The sequence below is a fragment of the Pan paniscus genome, chromosome 7 (assembly GCF_029289425.2).
Source record: "Pan paniscus chromosome 7, NHGRI_mPanPan1-v2.0_pri, whole genome shotgun sequence".
NCBI classification, from domain to species: Eukaryota; Metazoa; Chordata; class Mammalia; order Primates; family Hominidae; genus Pan; species Pan paniscus.
The window spans coordinates 21,726,594-21,742,713 of NC_073256.2; the positions used below are offsets into that span (position 1 = coordinate 21,726,594).

The window sequence follows — 16,120 nt, forward strand, 5'->3', positions numbered from 1 at the left end:
TCACTTGCTAGGCCACCCCCCTTACTAGGTCAAGTCACCCCCCGCTGCTAGGTCACCCCCCACTTGCTAGGTTACCCCCAACTTAGTAAGTTACCCCCACTTGCTAGGTCACTCCCCCACCCTTCCTATCTGACTGTGTTATTTATTCCCCACCTTTGATGTCTAAGTCTCTGACCACCGTTATCAAGAATCCTGTTAGGTCCCATAGTCAAGTTTTGAGACAGCTGCCACAAGGTTATGGAGGAGGAAATGAAGCCTCCACTTACGTGCTGGGTTTGTCAAGTCCATTCAGGTAGAAAGTGGCAAAGTCAGGCTTGGAAATGGGTTTTGTGACTCCATGTTTCTCCTCGTTCAGACCTGCCTTGGAGAACCATTCCCTCCACGTCTTCTGTCTGTGTTTTAGAGAACTGGAAAATAGGCCACTTTAACATGGTCTCTCCTACAAAGAGGTAAGAAGACCCAGCAGAAGGGCAGAAGAACTGGGAGTCTGGCCAGACCTCTGGATGAATGTCAGGGTTGTTGTTATACCCAGGACTGTTGTCACCCTCTTGTCTCTGGACATAGTGACAAGGGACAAGGCAAAGAGAGAGGGCCTATGTTCTTGTGGACATGTGGTGTGCATGAGGAAGCAGAGTGGGTGGTGTAGGATGACTGGCTATGGCTGTGGGCTCACCCTAGTGGGACATAGGGTTGGCAAGGTTCTGGCCAGAGTCGGAAGGGCCAGGACCCCACGTTCCTTCCTCCTGTGTTTGTATCCCATTCAAACCAAAATTAAAATTCTAAGCCCTCCAAGCAACTGAATGGACACCTCCTCTCAGCCCAAGGCATTCCAATGTTAACCTCAAACACTGGTTCAGGCCGTGATGGGACGTGGGGATCAGGAATACCTCATTATACGCTCCGCCCATTGGAATTCAGGCACAGCTAGCCAGCATTAACCTTAAAACAGAGTGCTTAAGGCAAGGTGCGGTGGCTCATGCCTGCAATCCCAGCACTTTGGGAGGCCGAGGTGGGCAGATCACTTGAGGTCAGGAGTTCGAGACCAGCCTGGTCAACACAGTGAAACCCTGTCTCTACTAAAAATACAAAAATTACTTGGCATGGTGGTGCATACCTGTAATCCCAGCTACTTGGGAGGCTGAGGCAGGAGAATCACTTGAACCCAGGAGGTAGAGGTTTCAGTGAGCCAAGATTGTGCCACTGCACTGCAGCCTGGGCAATAGAGAGAGACTCCATCTCAGAAAGCAAAAAACAAAAAACAAAAAACCCAAATCCTCTCTTCTCTCAACATCCTCTCTACCACTTCTCTGGTCTACATAGAAAACTCTTTCGAAGAGCTAGTGTTTTGATATACGACTTGGGTTTTTGTTTTTGCATCCGAAGAATCCTGAATTATCAAACTCCAGAAAAGCACAAACACAAAAGAACTTGCTGAAAGGACTTTATTTGAGATGAGGAAACAAAGTTGATGGCAAAGTACAGGACACACGACAGTTTCCTTCTAGGTCATAAAGCAAATTATGAATACATTTCTCTCTGTTCTCATCCCTCAGAGGCAGCAGAATCTGTGGTTAATACCCATGACAGTGCAGGTCCCATAGGAATATTCTGTTGAATAACAGGACCTTCTGCAATGGCAAGTGAAAGCCCTTGTTGAGCCTGGGGACAGAGAGAGAGAGCATCAGAAATTGAGCACCAGGGTCAGCAGCGGGCAGTAAAGAGAATCTTCAGGAAGTTGCATGCTTGCTGACATGTAATGCTGGCTGCATTACAGCCAATAGCATGATCACACCATCAATAGGAATAAATACGCAGAGCAGTGTTGGTCACACACAGGATTAGAGACCCATTCTGATATGCTGCACTTATCTGCTCCTGCCCTGTCACACACACATCTGAATGCACCCATATGACTGTCTCCAGTTTCCAACGGTTCCTATAAAAGTCAGATTAAAAAACATTCCTTTAGCAGCTGGATGTGGTGGCTTACACCTGTAATCCCAGCACTTTGGGAGGCCAAGGTGGGTTTATCACAAGGTCAGGAGTTCAAGACTAGCCTGGCCAAGATGGTGAAACCCCGTCTCTACTAAAAAAAAAAATACAAAATGTAGCCAGGCTTGGTGGCTGGTGCCTGTAATCCTAGTGACTTGGGAGGCTGAGGCAGAGAATTGCTTGAACCCAGGAGGCGGAGGTTGCAGTGATCTGAGATAGTGCCACTGCGCTCCAGCCTGGGTGACAGAGCGAGACTCCATCAAACAAAACAAAACAAAACAAAACAAAACAAAGCAAAACAAAACATTCCTTTAAAATTAGGCTCTCTTCCTTGAAGTAGAGACTCCTCAATACATTTCAACATGGCAAAAAATTAGAAAATTTCATAGACTTATCATAGAATTAAAAAATCTTTAGAGAAAAGTCATGCCTTGAATATCACTGATTCTTCCTTTTCAGTACAAACATAAAGTAATTGAGGCCTGGGGAGGTGATCACCTAAGAGAAAGAGCCAGCTGTTGGATCTAATTCTAGAAGTGCTTGGTTTTCCTCTCTACACTCCTAGCTCTGCAATGCTGGTGTCTCTTACCCAAAGCTCTAAGACTTGAGCTTGCATCCTCTGCAAAGGAGACGGCAAAGTCCTGGTCATTTGCCCCACGCTGCTCCTGGGCGTCAGCCTCATAAGCTTTTGCCTGCAGTGGCTCATCCTCGGCTTGGAGTGGCTCGGCCTTGGCCTGGAGGGCCACGAGGAGAACAGCAGTGAGGATGGTGAGGGTTCTCATGGCTAGGGTCGCTGGAGGAGAGAGAGCAGGAGCAGATGTGTGGGGAGTGAGGAGCCAGCCTGGATTTATAGGTCTGCTGGGAGAAGGCTCAGGGACAGATGTTGCGGTGAGACGGGGAGTGCATGTGATTGGGGAGCAGAAGAGCTACCCTTGCCCTCCATGTCCCTTTGATGCTCCTTTGTTCTCCAAGCTTCATTGTAGTGTGAGGCTGTTTATTGAGTGTCTGTTCTGGTCCCAGCTGATAGTGATGATAAGAACAGTGTTACATTGTCCTGTTTTCCATCTGCTGGAATATTTACTTGTTAATATTCAAAAAAGAAAAGAACAGTGCTTTCAATGAATAATTTCAGGAATCAAATGCCTCTTATTTTCTGAAGGTGGGGCTGGCCACTCTCTGGAGGTCTAGACCTTGAGGCCAGAGCTGGATCCCACTAGAGTAGAAAGTTAATTCATTGCAGGATTCAGGGGGCATTTCTGCCCTCATGAAGGAGGCTTTGAGATTATGGGGTGAATAGGCTCTTGTGGGGCACAGTGTGGAGAAGATAATGACCTTATCAGCCTATAAGGGAAAAGAACTCAGTGGGATACTAGGTAAAGAGTTAGTAAAACTAAAGCCAAAAGATTTATTTCAAGAAACCCATGTGATCTGAATGTATCAAGTAAAATATATACTAGGTATTTCTCTCCACTTTGAGAAATATCGAAACAATTGACATGTCCCCAATCCCCCTCTGAAATTTTATTTTTAATTTTAGAAAATGTTGAATTGCCCACAAGGACCATTCAAAGGGTAAAAGGAGTAATGAGCCTCCATCCTTGCCCCAGCCCTGCAGCTCTGCTCCAGGAAATCTCCACTTAAAAATTAAACATTGGTTTGCGCTTTGTTTTTTCTCCCTAATGCTGTAATTTGAATACTTGGTAGCTCAAAACATATAGAACTCTACCATTATTTTCATAGTCTCTTGTTTCTGGTCTTCTATTCAGGTATTTTATCCATTTTGAGTTAAGTTTTGTATATGCCAAAAGAGAAGGGTCCAGTTTTATTGTTTCGCGTATGGAAATAGTATTCCCACCACCATTTATTGAAGAGACTCCCCTGTCCCTATTGTGTCTTCTTGATGCCATTGTCAAAAGTTACTTGACCATATGTGTTTGGATGTATTTCTGGACTCTCAATTTTTTTTCACTGGTATGTGTCTGGTTTTATGTCAGTACCATATTGTTTTGATTACCGTAGCTTTGTAATATAATTTAAAACCAGGAATTGTGATGTCTTCAACTTTGTTTTTTTTTTCTCAGAATTGTTTTGTCTGTTTGGGTTCTTTCACCATTTCATACAAATTTTAGGATTTTTTTTTTTATTTCTGTAAAGAATGCCATGGGGATTTGGATAGGAATCGTGCTGAATCTGTATATTGTTTTGTTTGGGATAGACATTTTAACAATCTTAATTCTTCCAATTTTCAGCCCAGGATATCTTTCCATTTATTTTTACATTCTTTAATTTCTTTCACTATTTTTTTTTTCATTTTCAGTGTGTAGATCCTTCACCTCCTTGTTTCTTCCTAGGTGTTTTATTTTTTGATGCTATTGTAAATGGAATTGTTTCTTGATTTTTGTTTCAGTTTTGTTAGGGAATCTATGGGCATTTAAAAATGCATTTGTTCTGTATTTATTTGAATTTTGCCTTCATTTACCCAGCAGGAGATGACCATTTAACTAACATCTAAATTTCGAATTAAACTTTCCCTCTCCAACCCAAACTGTAATTGTCCATTGTGACTTATAGCTGTCTATGCCTCTTTCCCCAGTAGTTCATGGGACAGGCAATAATTACTCTTATCACCTGGAAATCCTACCCTGGAGCTGTTACTCAGATACCCTGATCTAGCTAACAGGACAAGATACTTCTGTAAATAAGTGATCTAATTTGTCTTGACTTAAAGGAGCATTTTGGAATTGTGTGCTCTATCTTTGGAAACTAAGAAGTGTTCCTAGCCTATTTTAATTGAAATAGAAGATAATGCAGACCAATCCCCATGGGCATTGGTAAATGTTTAGACAGATGGGGTGCAGGAAGGCTTATCAGGATCCATATCGCAGCTTGTAAAGTCACCACAATCACCACGCTAACAGACCGAACGCCTGGAAGTAAACAGAACTTCTAGAACAGTAGAACATCAAAGGGTGTCAGGGACAAGGGAACTTCACGTAGTTCCTTTCCCTCTCTCTACTTACCTTCCTGCCCCTAGAGTCACATACATGCAAATACTGAAGCACAAGCTCTATTCTGAAGAGCCCGTTTACTCTAGGATCCAGCTTTCAATGATCATGCACAAAATCGAGGCAGGTGTATCTCCCCCTTGTTTAGCCAACAGGCTCCTGCAAGAGAAGTAACCTCCCTACCGTGACCCGCAGTCACGAGGACTTCATCTCTGTTAACTGCCTTTCTTGAGTTAACCCCACCGCACTCCCACATGGAAGCCCTAATAAGAAGCGAGCATCTTGGAGATGCCACCGAGATGAAGTTGACTTAGGCCAAGGGCTGTCTCTGTTGTCCTCAGTGGCTCCAGCATACCTCCACCCTGAGATGTCCTCACACATCAGACGCTCACCTAGCAGAGCCCACACCATCTTCCAGTAAAGAAGAACCTGCCCTTACAGAGAACTGGGCGCGCAGCACTGTAGTAGCACCTTAAGGACAGCAGGTGGCACTCCTGCCCTTAAACAGGAGTTTACCCAAGAGGGACTTCAAATGGGAGCGCTGTAAAGTGCTGTTCAGCAAACACATTGTTTTCTTCTGCACCCCAAAGTGTACATATTACAACATTAGTTCAGGGGGCACAGAATACACTGCTGCTGGTTCCGTGTCAGCGGTAGCTGCTGGCCCTGGAAGGCTGGCCTGCCCCGTCTCTAACCTAGTGTCATGATGTCGTTCCCCCTTGTGCTGGCTGCGGGGCTGAGGACCTGAGACTGGGGGCCTCTGCTCTTTCTCCTGGGTGGCAATGCTCCTGTCCCTGCCTCCTTCCCAGTCTGTGGTGGGGACTCGACAGCCAGGGCAGGTCAGGTTCTCAGTCTGTGCTGAGGTCTCACCTGGGCCTTGCCTCTGTCTCCCCCAGGTGGCTCCCAAACCCCAATTAGAACAGAGTGAGTCTGTATCTCTTGGTCCCTTTCACCTTTCTTTCTGGGCTGCACCAGAACCTTGGCAGAAATCAGTGGTTTAAGCAAAAAATGGTGCTACATGTAAAAGTCTTTGCAACACTTTCACTTCCACCCCCACCCACCCTGCCCCCAGCACAGTGTCCTGGACTTGCCACCAGTGTCAACTCTGAGTGTAGACACAACTGAAACTGTTCCTTCATACACATGCAGTTAAGCTTTCAGACACTCAACAAGAGCCTTGACACCCTCAAGCTGGGGTAAATATCCTGGGGAAGCTCTGGGTGGGGGTGCAGGTGTGTGTGTGAGAGGAGAGAGGCCTTCAGCAGCAGCAAGGATATTCCCACACTCCCCGAGGCTGTCTGGTGACCCCAGCAGACACAGTGAGTGTGGACCTTGGGCAGGGCCCTGGGACATGGTTTTGACCCAGTGTGGAAGGGCAGTTTTGGAACAGAGTGTGTGTGTTAGCGTGGGGTAGGGCGGGGGCTGCGTGGGGGTGAGCTCTGAGAACTGTCCACCTCCCAGCCCCTGAGAGTGCACCGCCCTGTCCCTCCCCTCAGCCTTTTGTTCACCTCCCTGCAGGAAGGGTCCTGGTGCTGCCTGTGCCACACAGCAACTCCCAGGCCTGCAGATCCAGCTGGGACAGGCAGGAGCTCCAAGTCCCCTGCCCTTTGTCTGCCTTTCCCAGCCGCCTCTCACATGCTGTCTATGTGTCTGGTGTTGTTGCCTGCAGCAATTTTTACAAATGACTATGAAAGAATAACTCTCTTGGGCTGTTTTAAAATGTGGTCCCAGTTCTTGGACTCTTCTCCCACAGAAAGGGAGGTTTACTTCTTTCCTGTTGGATCTAGGTCGGGTGACATCTTCACCAATAGAATGCACCTGACTTAGCACCATGCCGTTTGCTGGGCCCAGGTGCTAAGACACTGGTATTTTTCACTTTCACCGTCTTGGATGGCGCTTCAGTTGGAATATTTTTGTCCCTCTCAAATTCATATATTGAAATATTAAACCACCAGGTGATAGCATTAACAGGTGGTGCCTCTGGGGAGGTGAGTAGGTCCGGAGGGCACCTCATGAATAGGATTAGTGCCCTTATAGAAGAGACCCCAAGGAGCTCCTTCATTCCTTCCATCAGGTGAGGACACAGTGAGGAGGTGCCATCTATGAACGAAAAAGCTGGTTCTCAGCAGACACCAAATCTGCTGCCACCTTGATTTGGACTTCTCAACCTCTAGAACACTGAAAAATATATCTGTTGTTCATAAGCAACTCAGTTTATGGTATTTTTTTAAAATAGTGGCTCAAACGGACTAAGACAGCTGGTCACTTGGGGGCCCAGACACCGTGTTTTGAGGAAGCCTCAGCCTCGCACAGGAAGATGAACTGAGGGCACCTGCGAGGGTGAGCTAGAGAACACAGAACAGCCAGCTTTCTGGGAAAAACCAAAACTCCGATTTACAGTGTTTGTAAATTTCTGTGGTTAGAATCCTCTCAGCTCTGGACGGTTTAAAAAATGTCACACAAACCACCTTTCTCATGAGCCGGCATGATCTGGCCCCAGCGCATCACAAGGTCCCATCCCTCAGCCCTGTGAGAGCTCCCAGCCGAGCCAGCACTGCCTGCCACCTGTGCGCGAGTGTCTCAGCCCTGAGCTCCTCAGATCCCAGCAGAACCTCTCCTCTGAGCCAGGCCCAAATTGCCAAGGTAAGAGTGAAGACCTAATGGTGCTGTTTCAGTCCACTATGTTTGGGACATCTTTCCACACAGCAGTAGATGAACAGAGGGCATTGTCACAGTCTTGGCGAGAAGTTGGACTTGTGCATTTCTGCGTGTGTAAACTTCTGCTTCTCTAAAATATTGGCGAAGTAGGACTGAATCCTCTTACCTTATTCCCAAAGTGTCACAAAGAGCCCATGGTGGTGGGAGCATGAGATTGTGGACTGTTTGGAGTGACCGAAGAACCCTCTCACCCATTCTTAGTTTAAATTCTTCCCGCTGGGAGCAGGGGTGGTGTGGGAGCCAGGTGGAGTCTCAACCTCTGCCCTCAGTAACAGACTCAGAGGAGGCCATAGGACTCAGGAGTTGGCTGAAACAACAGGGAAAGAAGTAGGGATTTTCTCTAGGAGATTAGCTGCGAAGGGCACAGAGAGATGACCATGAATGACATGGCTGTCACCTGGGGAGAGATCCCAAAGTAAGATCAAGAGAAACAAAGGGGAGAAAAGGTAAAGACAACAAAGTAACTCATGCTTTGAGTCCTTGGACCAAGCATTTCCTAAAGCCAGAATTCCTAGGTATGGGAGTGAAAATGTTGACTCAGGGCTGGACAAGGTAGCTCAGCTTGTAATCCTAGCACTTTGGGAGGCTGAGGAGGAAGAATTGCTTAAGGCCAGGAGTTTGAGACCAGCTTGAGCAACATATCAAGACCCCTGCCTCTTAAAAAAAAATGGTGACTCAGCTTGACCTGATTTCTAACGTTTTACTCCAAGACTCCACTAAGATGCCTGAAAAAGATAAAAAATACCAAACTCGGAGAGCCTGAGGCAAAGACGGTGCCGTGCACAAGGACAGGAGATGAGAGCAGATGACAAGTGTCCCAGTGCAGCTTAAGAGCAGATGACAGGTGTCCCAAGAGCAGCTTGGGTATCAGGCTCCCTGGTGATTCCCATGCACAGCCCCGGGGAGAACAGCCTTATTGATGGTGATCAGCAGGGAAGGAGGGACGGCTACATTAGAGGCTGGAAGGACAGCGGGTGAGTCAGGGATGGGGAGCTTCATAGTTGATGTTCAGAAATGGAGGAATTCCAGGTGGTGGCAGGAGCTAGTGGGTGGCCATGGGGTGGAGGGCTGGGACAAAGAGGGGGTGGGGTCACTGTCATCCAGGCGGACAAAGCACTGAGAGGCTGGGAGGGTGACCGGCCAGGTAACATTACAGTGAAAGACCGTTTCCCGTAATCTTAAGTTTCTTAGTGAGTTGAGTGGCTTTGAGCAGCAAAAGGAAAAAATACATAGGTGTAGAAAAAGAGAATAAGTAGTTGTCTGATGTCTTCCATTCTGGTCCTGCTTGTAAGAAGAGTTCAAGTTCTCAAACAGAGAAACAGAAAAGAAAAAAATGCCTGTCTTGTATTAAAAAAAAATTCAGGAGGCTTTTAAGAAATGTCAAGGAAGTATTTATTGAACACTGTTGAAATAAGAGTCAAAACGCTGCAATAGGGTGAGCCGTTGAACTCAACTGTCCTGAAGCCCAAGGCAGGAATATGTAGGCCCTGGGTTAAGCTAGTGGAAAAGTTCTGGTGGTTGTTGGTGGGGAAGTTGAGCAGTGTGATTGGGCAATCTTTGTTAGCTAATTTATTAGGAGATAGGCTCCTATTTTCCCACAGAGACAAGGCTGCTATTCCCTTGAGTAATTACATTTGTAGGGATGAGGCATCTGACTTACTCTTTATTGTTCTACCACTCAAGTGATTCAAGGTAGAAAATGTCTTGTATGTCATCAGTAAACATAGAGTGCATCCAAATGAATGTTTCTGGGTCTCACTTGAGGCCGAGCAACTTGCCCTGGTTGTTTGGAGACCCTCACACCTCTCCCTGCATTCTCTGTCCCTAGAGTTTACAGCTGTCATCGCCCACCCTAGACTGCAGTAGCAGAAGCCACATGTGGTGCTCCCAGTGTGTCTTTATCCACACAGAGGAGCAGAGAGGCTCCTTCCTCGTCTGGCCCTTTCCCTTGGATTGATGGATGCTTCTCAGCACATCAGCCTGAATTCTACTCCATCCTTCTGTGTTGTAACAGCAATTCCTCTTAATTCAATGGAGGTTGACCTCCTCCTGCATAGCTCTTGCCCTGATTCTACATTCTCTACCTAATTTTCTGCTTTAATCATTCTTTTAATCTATTGAAAGTTTCAACATCTTTATGTTTCAGTTTAAGATTCACCATGAAATCTATCCTTGGCATTCCATGACAGAATGGTCTTTTCCTACTTCCAAAAGTCCTAATGCTTCATTAAACCACATTTTACCCATCATAGTCTCCTATATTTTAGTCTTTTTAATTAGTTTTAATTAGTCTTTTTTAAGGAATGCTGTCACATGGACTAGACACACGGGCTGCTTTACCTCTGTAGGCTTCAGTATTTTTTTTGTAAGCTGCTTAGGAAAAACAGTGCAATTCTGTATCAATATAAATTTTGAGTACAATTAATTAATTTAGTTGAAATTAATTTATTGATCATGTGCAATGTATTAGGTGGTCATCTATGCACTGTGGTAAGATGATGAGGAAAACATGCAGCTTCCCTCCCAGTGTTGGGAGACAAATGTTCCAGAGAGTAAATGAAATGCACAGATGTGAGATAGCTTACAATTCTACAGTTAAAAATAAAGAGAAGAGGGGGATAGAGGTCACCAGGGGGAACTTGTTGCAATTTGAAATTAAGAAATCAGCAAAGCCCTCAGTGACAAAGGGAAGTTCTAGCAGAGACCCCAGGATCTAGGGCGCAAGCCAGGTGGACTTCTGGGAAGTGCAGAAACCGCGTGATGGAGTCAGCCCGACTCAGTGGACGGTTAGGAGAAATATGCAGAGTTACAGCAAGAACTGCGTGACTTCAAGTCAGTGGCGGTTACAGGAACCCAAGGAAGACTGTCCGCCTTTCACATCCTGAAACCCAAAATGTCACCTTCACCTTCGATACCAGGGGAAGACCTTGGACCATTTCTTTGTCAATCACAGACCCACTGTGTCTTCCCTGGGACGTGTATTGGGTTCCCCAGCTGTGAAGTGTCTCATTGGGGTGCCTGGACCCCTAAGCTGCCTCTTCAGACAGGCAGAGCCTCAGTCTGGGGCTGAGACCTGCTCAGAATCTGCATGGGGTAGATGTGGAGAACACCTGCTTCCTTCTGGGCTCTGGGCATTGTGGGTGGTTGGTGTTGGTGGTCACAGCTGTGTCTTGGCCCATCAGATTGTTTTGGTCAAGAATGGGGAATAATCCTACTAGAATCACTGTCCCTTTATTTGCAAACTGTAGTTTCTCTGTCACTCTTGGAAGTTGTGGGGGCATTCTATGAATGACCCTCCAGATAAGAGGAGCCATGGCTTGAACAGAGAAGGTATTTTTCCAAGCATGTGTAGTGGATTCATAAACTGGAACTGCTAGATCCAAAATATAAGAAATCTGTGGCCCAAGCTGGACTTGTCCCTGGAGCTTTGTGATCATGTCCTCATAGGCCATTGACAAGACATCCTCAACTATTGTTAAAGGTACAGTAGGTTTCTAGGGTAGGGACAGAGAGGAGAGACAGGAAGAGAGGTCACATCACACCCCAGCAAGATGTCAGCCTGGCCCTCAGGGACACCCGGGTTAGGCAGTGACCCTGTTCTCTTGGAGGGGAGGAGGAAGACAAGCTCAGGAAGGTACAGACCCCACGTGTGCTGTGCCTGATGGGGAGGCTGCAGTTGAAGGTAGGACAGCAGGGGACACTGTGGCCTTTCCGGGAAATGCTCTGAGCATCTCAGAGAGCACTCCCGGTTCATTCCCTTTCCCTAGACCTGGTTTCTTGCTCACTCACTGATGTGCAGGATGTTGTGGTTATCAGAGCCGCAGCCTGCAGCAACAACAGGAATGTAAGGTTTCTGGTGAAGCTGTATTTTCCCAGCAGAATCACGTTCTCAGCAGCTTTAAGGCAACCCAAGAGAGTGCGCGTTGCAAAGTGCAGTGGAGCATTTGTGTGTGTGCGTTTTCTGGGTGTGAAGACGACTTTATGGGTGTGAAATCCAGGTGTTAGTAGACGTGGCTGAAGGGTGCTCTTAATGAGGACATCCCATTGTGGGCTGCTGTGTTTTGTGTTCCATGCACCCCGCCTTTGCTAACAACCCATTTCCCTCTTAATTAAAGTTGTTTCAGTAGATCTCCTATAACCCTATGTCTTAAAAGGCAAATGTGTGACCTGGACACGTTCAATAAAACTCCAATATTTTGACGCAGAGGATGGTGTTTTTTTCCCGAGAAGTAGTGAGGTTGTGAGTAGCTAAACTGGAAGCTGACATTGATTCTTTTGCCTAGTATATGAGAGTTGTCTTTGAGAGTGAATCCATTCAAAATGAGGCAGAATGAAAAGACAGAGCAGTGGATCGTGAGATCAGTGGCATCATTTGTGCCTTCGTTTCAATTTGTGTCTGAAGCCATGGCTCCTCCTTAAAGATTCTAGATTTTGAAACTTTAATTTGTTCCAAAATATTCATGTAGGATTCTGGCAGTTGCTTTCTAGTGTCTTGACACAGACACATATCAAATTTTAAAGAGGTGTAAACAAAGAAATCTTGTTACGAGATATATATTTAGGATCAAGAAAGATGTTAAGGACAAAATATAGGAGAAACAACCATTTCCTGTAGCTCTCAAAGCAAATTATGAGCTCATTTTTCTCTATTCTGCAAGCTCAGCTGCAGAAGCATGTGAAGCTAACACCACCGATGATGGCGTTCCCAGCATGACATTCTCTTGGACAGCAGAACGTTAATCTACACGCGTGCAGCAGTATGTGAAACTCACACCACCAATGAGGCAGTTCCCAACACGAAGTTCTGTTCGCCGGCAGAATACTAATCTGCAAGAGCAGACCATGCCCCTTGTTGAGCCTGGGAACACAGAGAGAGCATGAGAAATTAAGCACCCAGGTCAGCGGTGGGTGGTAAAGGGAATCTTGGAGAAGTCACATGCTGGCTGACAGGTGATGCTGGCTGCATTAGTGCTGGTAGCACAAACAACCTTAGTCAATAGGAATAAATACACAGAGCAATGCTGCTCATACAGGATTTGAGACTCATTCTCATTCGCTCTGATTTCTGTGCTTTTGCCCCATCAGACACACACCTGAACATACTCTTAAGCCCATCTCCAGTTTTTAAAATTTCCTTTGTTGGCAGAATAAAATATTTTCCCTATAATATCTACTTGTTTAGATCCAGAAAGAACTGGTCAATCTGTCTCTCCATATCTTAACCCTAGCAAATTTTATAGACATACCTTGGAATCAAGTCTTTGGAGAAAGAAGACTACTTACATTTGTTTGTCTCTCTATTCAGTTTGGAGATAAGAAAATCAAGGCCCAGAGGTGGTAAGTAAAGCCACCTAAGTGACATCCACCATTGAGATGTGATTCCAGAGCCCATCTCCCATCCGTCTCTCTAGACTCGGTAGCTTTTTTATGCTGGCCTCTCTCACCTGAAACCTGAAGAGCAGAGCTTTTATCCCATGCAAAGGAAATAGATATGTCCTGGTCTTCTGGCCCACGCTGCTCCTGGCCTGGAGCCTCATCGCCTCTTGCCTGGAGTGGGCCTGCCCGGACCTGGAGGGCTACCAAGAGAATGGCAGCGAGGAGGGCGATAATCCTCATGGCTGGAGTGACCTGGAGGAGGGAGAGCAGGAGCAGCTGTGTGGGGAGGGAGAAGCCAGCTTGGATTTATAGCTTTGCTGGGAGAAGGCTCAGAGACAAGAAACCTCTGGCCTTCTGAGTGAGAGGAGGTGTGCATTTCGTTAGAGAGGATGCTGACTCCTATTGGCCTTGGCGTCCCTGGAATGCTCCTCTGCTCTCCCAGCTTTCTTCACAGGAAGCTCTATGTTTGGTGTCTGTGCTAGGTTGAAGTTGATGGTGATGATGAGGACCCTGGCATTTTTTCCTGTTTTCAGGAAATACCTAATATTTCCTGGTTAAATCTTTAATATTCTAAAAAGAATGGAAACAGTGCTTTCATTCAATAATTTAAGAGAGCAAATGCCTCTTATTTCCTGATAATGGGCCCTACTATTCTCTTCAGGTCTAAACACTGGTGCCAGACCTGAATTCCAGTGGAGTAGAGAGTAACTCATTGCAGGCTTCTAGGTCATTATACCCTCATGAAGGGGCGACTGAGGTTATGGGGTGAGTAGTCTCCTGTAGGGGCCAGAGTGAAGAGGACAATGACCTTATCAGGCTACAGGTGAAATGAGCTCAGTGAGAGAGATAAAGAGTTGTGTAAGGTTCATGAGTTGCTAGGTGCATACACGTGGTCCTTTCTCTCACAGCATGTAAAAAATCAGCTCAACATGGATTGAAGACTCAACATAGACTTGAAAAGACCTGAAACCATACAACTACGAGAAGCACATACAAAGATAAAGCTTTGGACATTGACGTGAGTAATGATTTCTTGGCTATGACACCAAAGGCACAGGCAATAAACAAATGGGAAAATAGACAAGCGGGGCTGCATTGAACGCTAAAGCATCTTCATAGCAAAGGAAACAATCAACTGAGGGAAACGACAACCCAGAAAATGAGAGAAAATGTTTGCAAAGCCTACGTGGTAGAAGGGGTAAATATCTGAATACATAAGGAAGTCAAACAACTCAATAGCAAAAAACAAACAACCTGATTGAAAAACAGACCTAGGACCTGCAGAGGCTTCTCTCACAATAAAATAATGTTTTAAGGAGCTGTGATCGTCTTTATTGGACATGTCAAGTAGGACACGTGTGTTTGGAAGGAAACTTTTTGAGTTTCTCTATTGACTTAGCTGGTAGCCATTACCCCCAGCAGCCGCCAGACACCCAGATAGAAGTTCACAGCAGGGGCTTCACCCGCTGGGTCCCTCTGGGGTGGCCCCACAGTCAGAGGTCAGACTGGGGACACAGCTTCAATATTGAAACCTCAGTGTGAAAGTTTAAGTTTTGTGTTACTTACAGATCCTCAAGCTAGGCAGGGCGAGCAGAGAGGGCAGACAGCAGTCCTGTGTTCCAGGTCTTATGTAGCAAGAGCAGCCATGCACACAGAGGAGAGGACTTCCCTATTTAAGGGTCTTTTGGTATCAGGTGTCCTAATTTTTCAGGGTTACTTTCTATTGGGTACTTTAAATAACTGTTAACAAGCGCAGTTGAGAAATTTGGCAGAAAGCTGGAGTTCAAGCAGGAGTCCACGGAGGGACCGACCCCTCGTCTACTTTGGTCAGCCCTGGCCAGGCCCAGGAAGCAATCAACTGTGGATTCCTCATGACTCCTAAGACAATTGACCCCATGATACCTATGCTGGTGGCTGAGGCCGAACTACCTGGACCGAGGGAATAATTAAAGCCACCAGGAGAGCCTGGCCTGCATATTGTTGTGTACACCTTGCGAGGAGACTAGGATCAAAATGCCACCCACACACAGATGAGGATTTGGAATGTGGTCTGAACTGACCTCTGCAGGCCCTGGGGTCTAACCATAAAAACAAATCCAAGCCATTCAGACAAGTAAGGTTGGAGAATACCTGGGTGAGACTGAATACCGCCTGGGCTTGTGTTGCTGGATAGGGCAGGTTGCAGGTTCCCGAGTAAAGGATGTGCATATAGCATGTGGTTCCCTAGAGGGGACAGTCACCTTTTTGCTTGGCCTTAGATAGTTCAAGGCTAAATGACTGTCTAGGTCATCCAGGCCAAGGACTCATCAAATGATTGCGTGACACCTAATGTCTGTCAGAAGTCCCTCAGGATGGTGGCCAAAGCTGCAGCGAGATTGGTGTTAGCTTGCATCAACTTGTGTTGTGAGCTCAAATACCCTGTTCCCAAACCAATCCCGTAGGCTTACGAGTCTCCCTACACCCAGAGTTAGGAAGATGGTCACTGGGTGGGTGGGATGCATAAGCTTTCCCTTGTGTGGTCCCTCCTGGGTTATTTGAAGGGGAGTTCCAGGGAGACTAGTGCACATTTTAAAATGTACCACTCTCCACCATCCTCCTCCTTGTAGTGAGGTAAACGGGATGAGGTTTCTGGAAATGAGAAAAGAATGCAGTCGTTCCTGAGGGAATGAATACCTATAGTGAGGTTGCTGAACCCAGTATGCAGTCCAGGCAGCCCCTGCCGCCATGGGAAGGTCGTGCACAGCGCTGGTCCAGCAGGCTGGGTGCTCAGGGCCTCCTCTGCAGCTCTGCGTGAAGGCAGCAGGCACTGGGCTATGGAGGACTGGGGGCAGCGGCGCTCTCAGTCTTAAGGAGGGAAGAGGCATCTCAAGCCTCGCTAGGGTTGGTCGCTGTTCCAGAGCAGTGAAGTCGGCTGCCCCTCTGAGGAAGCAGTGAGTTCCTGATCTGTTGCAGGCCCAGCAATTTCACCTTTGGAGGAAGTGGGCACTGGACTCATTCCAGCAGAGGAAGAAATTAGGGCTATTTGGGGA

General features: G+C 46.6%; 2 protein-coding genes across 2 annotated transcripts; both read right to left on the reverse strand.

Annotated features, from left to right (window-relative positions):
• Nucleotides 1-792: 792 nt before the first annotated feature.
• DEFA6 (defensin alpha 6) lies at nucleotides 793-3,049 on the reverse strand. Its single transcript, XM_003805346.5, has 2 exons — nucleotides 2,582-3,049; nucleotides 793-1,659 (listed from the first exon to the last, which is right to left on the reverse strand). The coding sequence occupies exons 1-2, from the start codon at nucleotides 2,772-2,774 to the stop codon at nucleotides 1,550-1,552; spliced, it is 303 nt and encodes a 100-aa protein (XP_003805394.1). The 5' UTR covers nucleotides 2,775-3,049; the 3' UTR covers nucleotides 793-1,549.
• A 9,203-nt stretch (nucleotides 3,050-12,252) lies between these two features.
• On the reverse strand, nucleotides 12,253-14,738 carry DEFA4 (defensin alpha 4). The gene is made up of 3 exons (XM_003805345.6): nucleotides 14,658-14,738; nucleotides 13,160-13,343; nucleotides 12,253-12,573 (listed from the first exon to the last, which is right to left on the reverse strand). The coding sequence occupies exons 2-3, from the start codon at nucleotides 13,329-13,331 to the stop codon at nucleotides 12,452-12,454; spliced, it is 294 nt and encodes a 97-aa protein (XP_003805393.1). The 5' UTR covers nucleotides 13,332-13,343; nucleotides 14,658-14,738; the 3' UTR covers nucleotides 12,253-12,451.
• Nucleotides 14,739-16,120: the final 1,382 nt, after the last annotated feature.

Excerpts from the sequence above, each read along its gene's own strand:
- DEFA6 (XM_003805346.5), bottom strand. The coding sequence starts at position 2,774 with ATGAGAACCCTCACCATCCTCACTGCTGTTCTCCTCGTGGCCCTCCAG. Across the intron at positions 1,660-2,581 it reads CTCAAGTCTTAGAGCTTTGG|GCTCAACAAGGGCTTTCACT; the intron begins GTAAGAGACACC and ends CTCTGTCCCCAG.
- DEFA4 (XM_003805345.6), bottom strand. The coding sequence starts at position 13,331 with ATGAGGATTATCGCCCTCCTCGCTGCCATTCTCTTGGTAGCCCTCCAG. Across the intron at positions 12,574-13,159 it reads CTCTGCTCTTCAGGTTTCAG|GCTCAACAAGGGGCATGGTC; the intron begins GTGAGAGAGGCC and ends CTGTGTTCCCAG.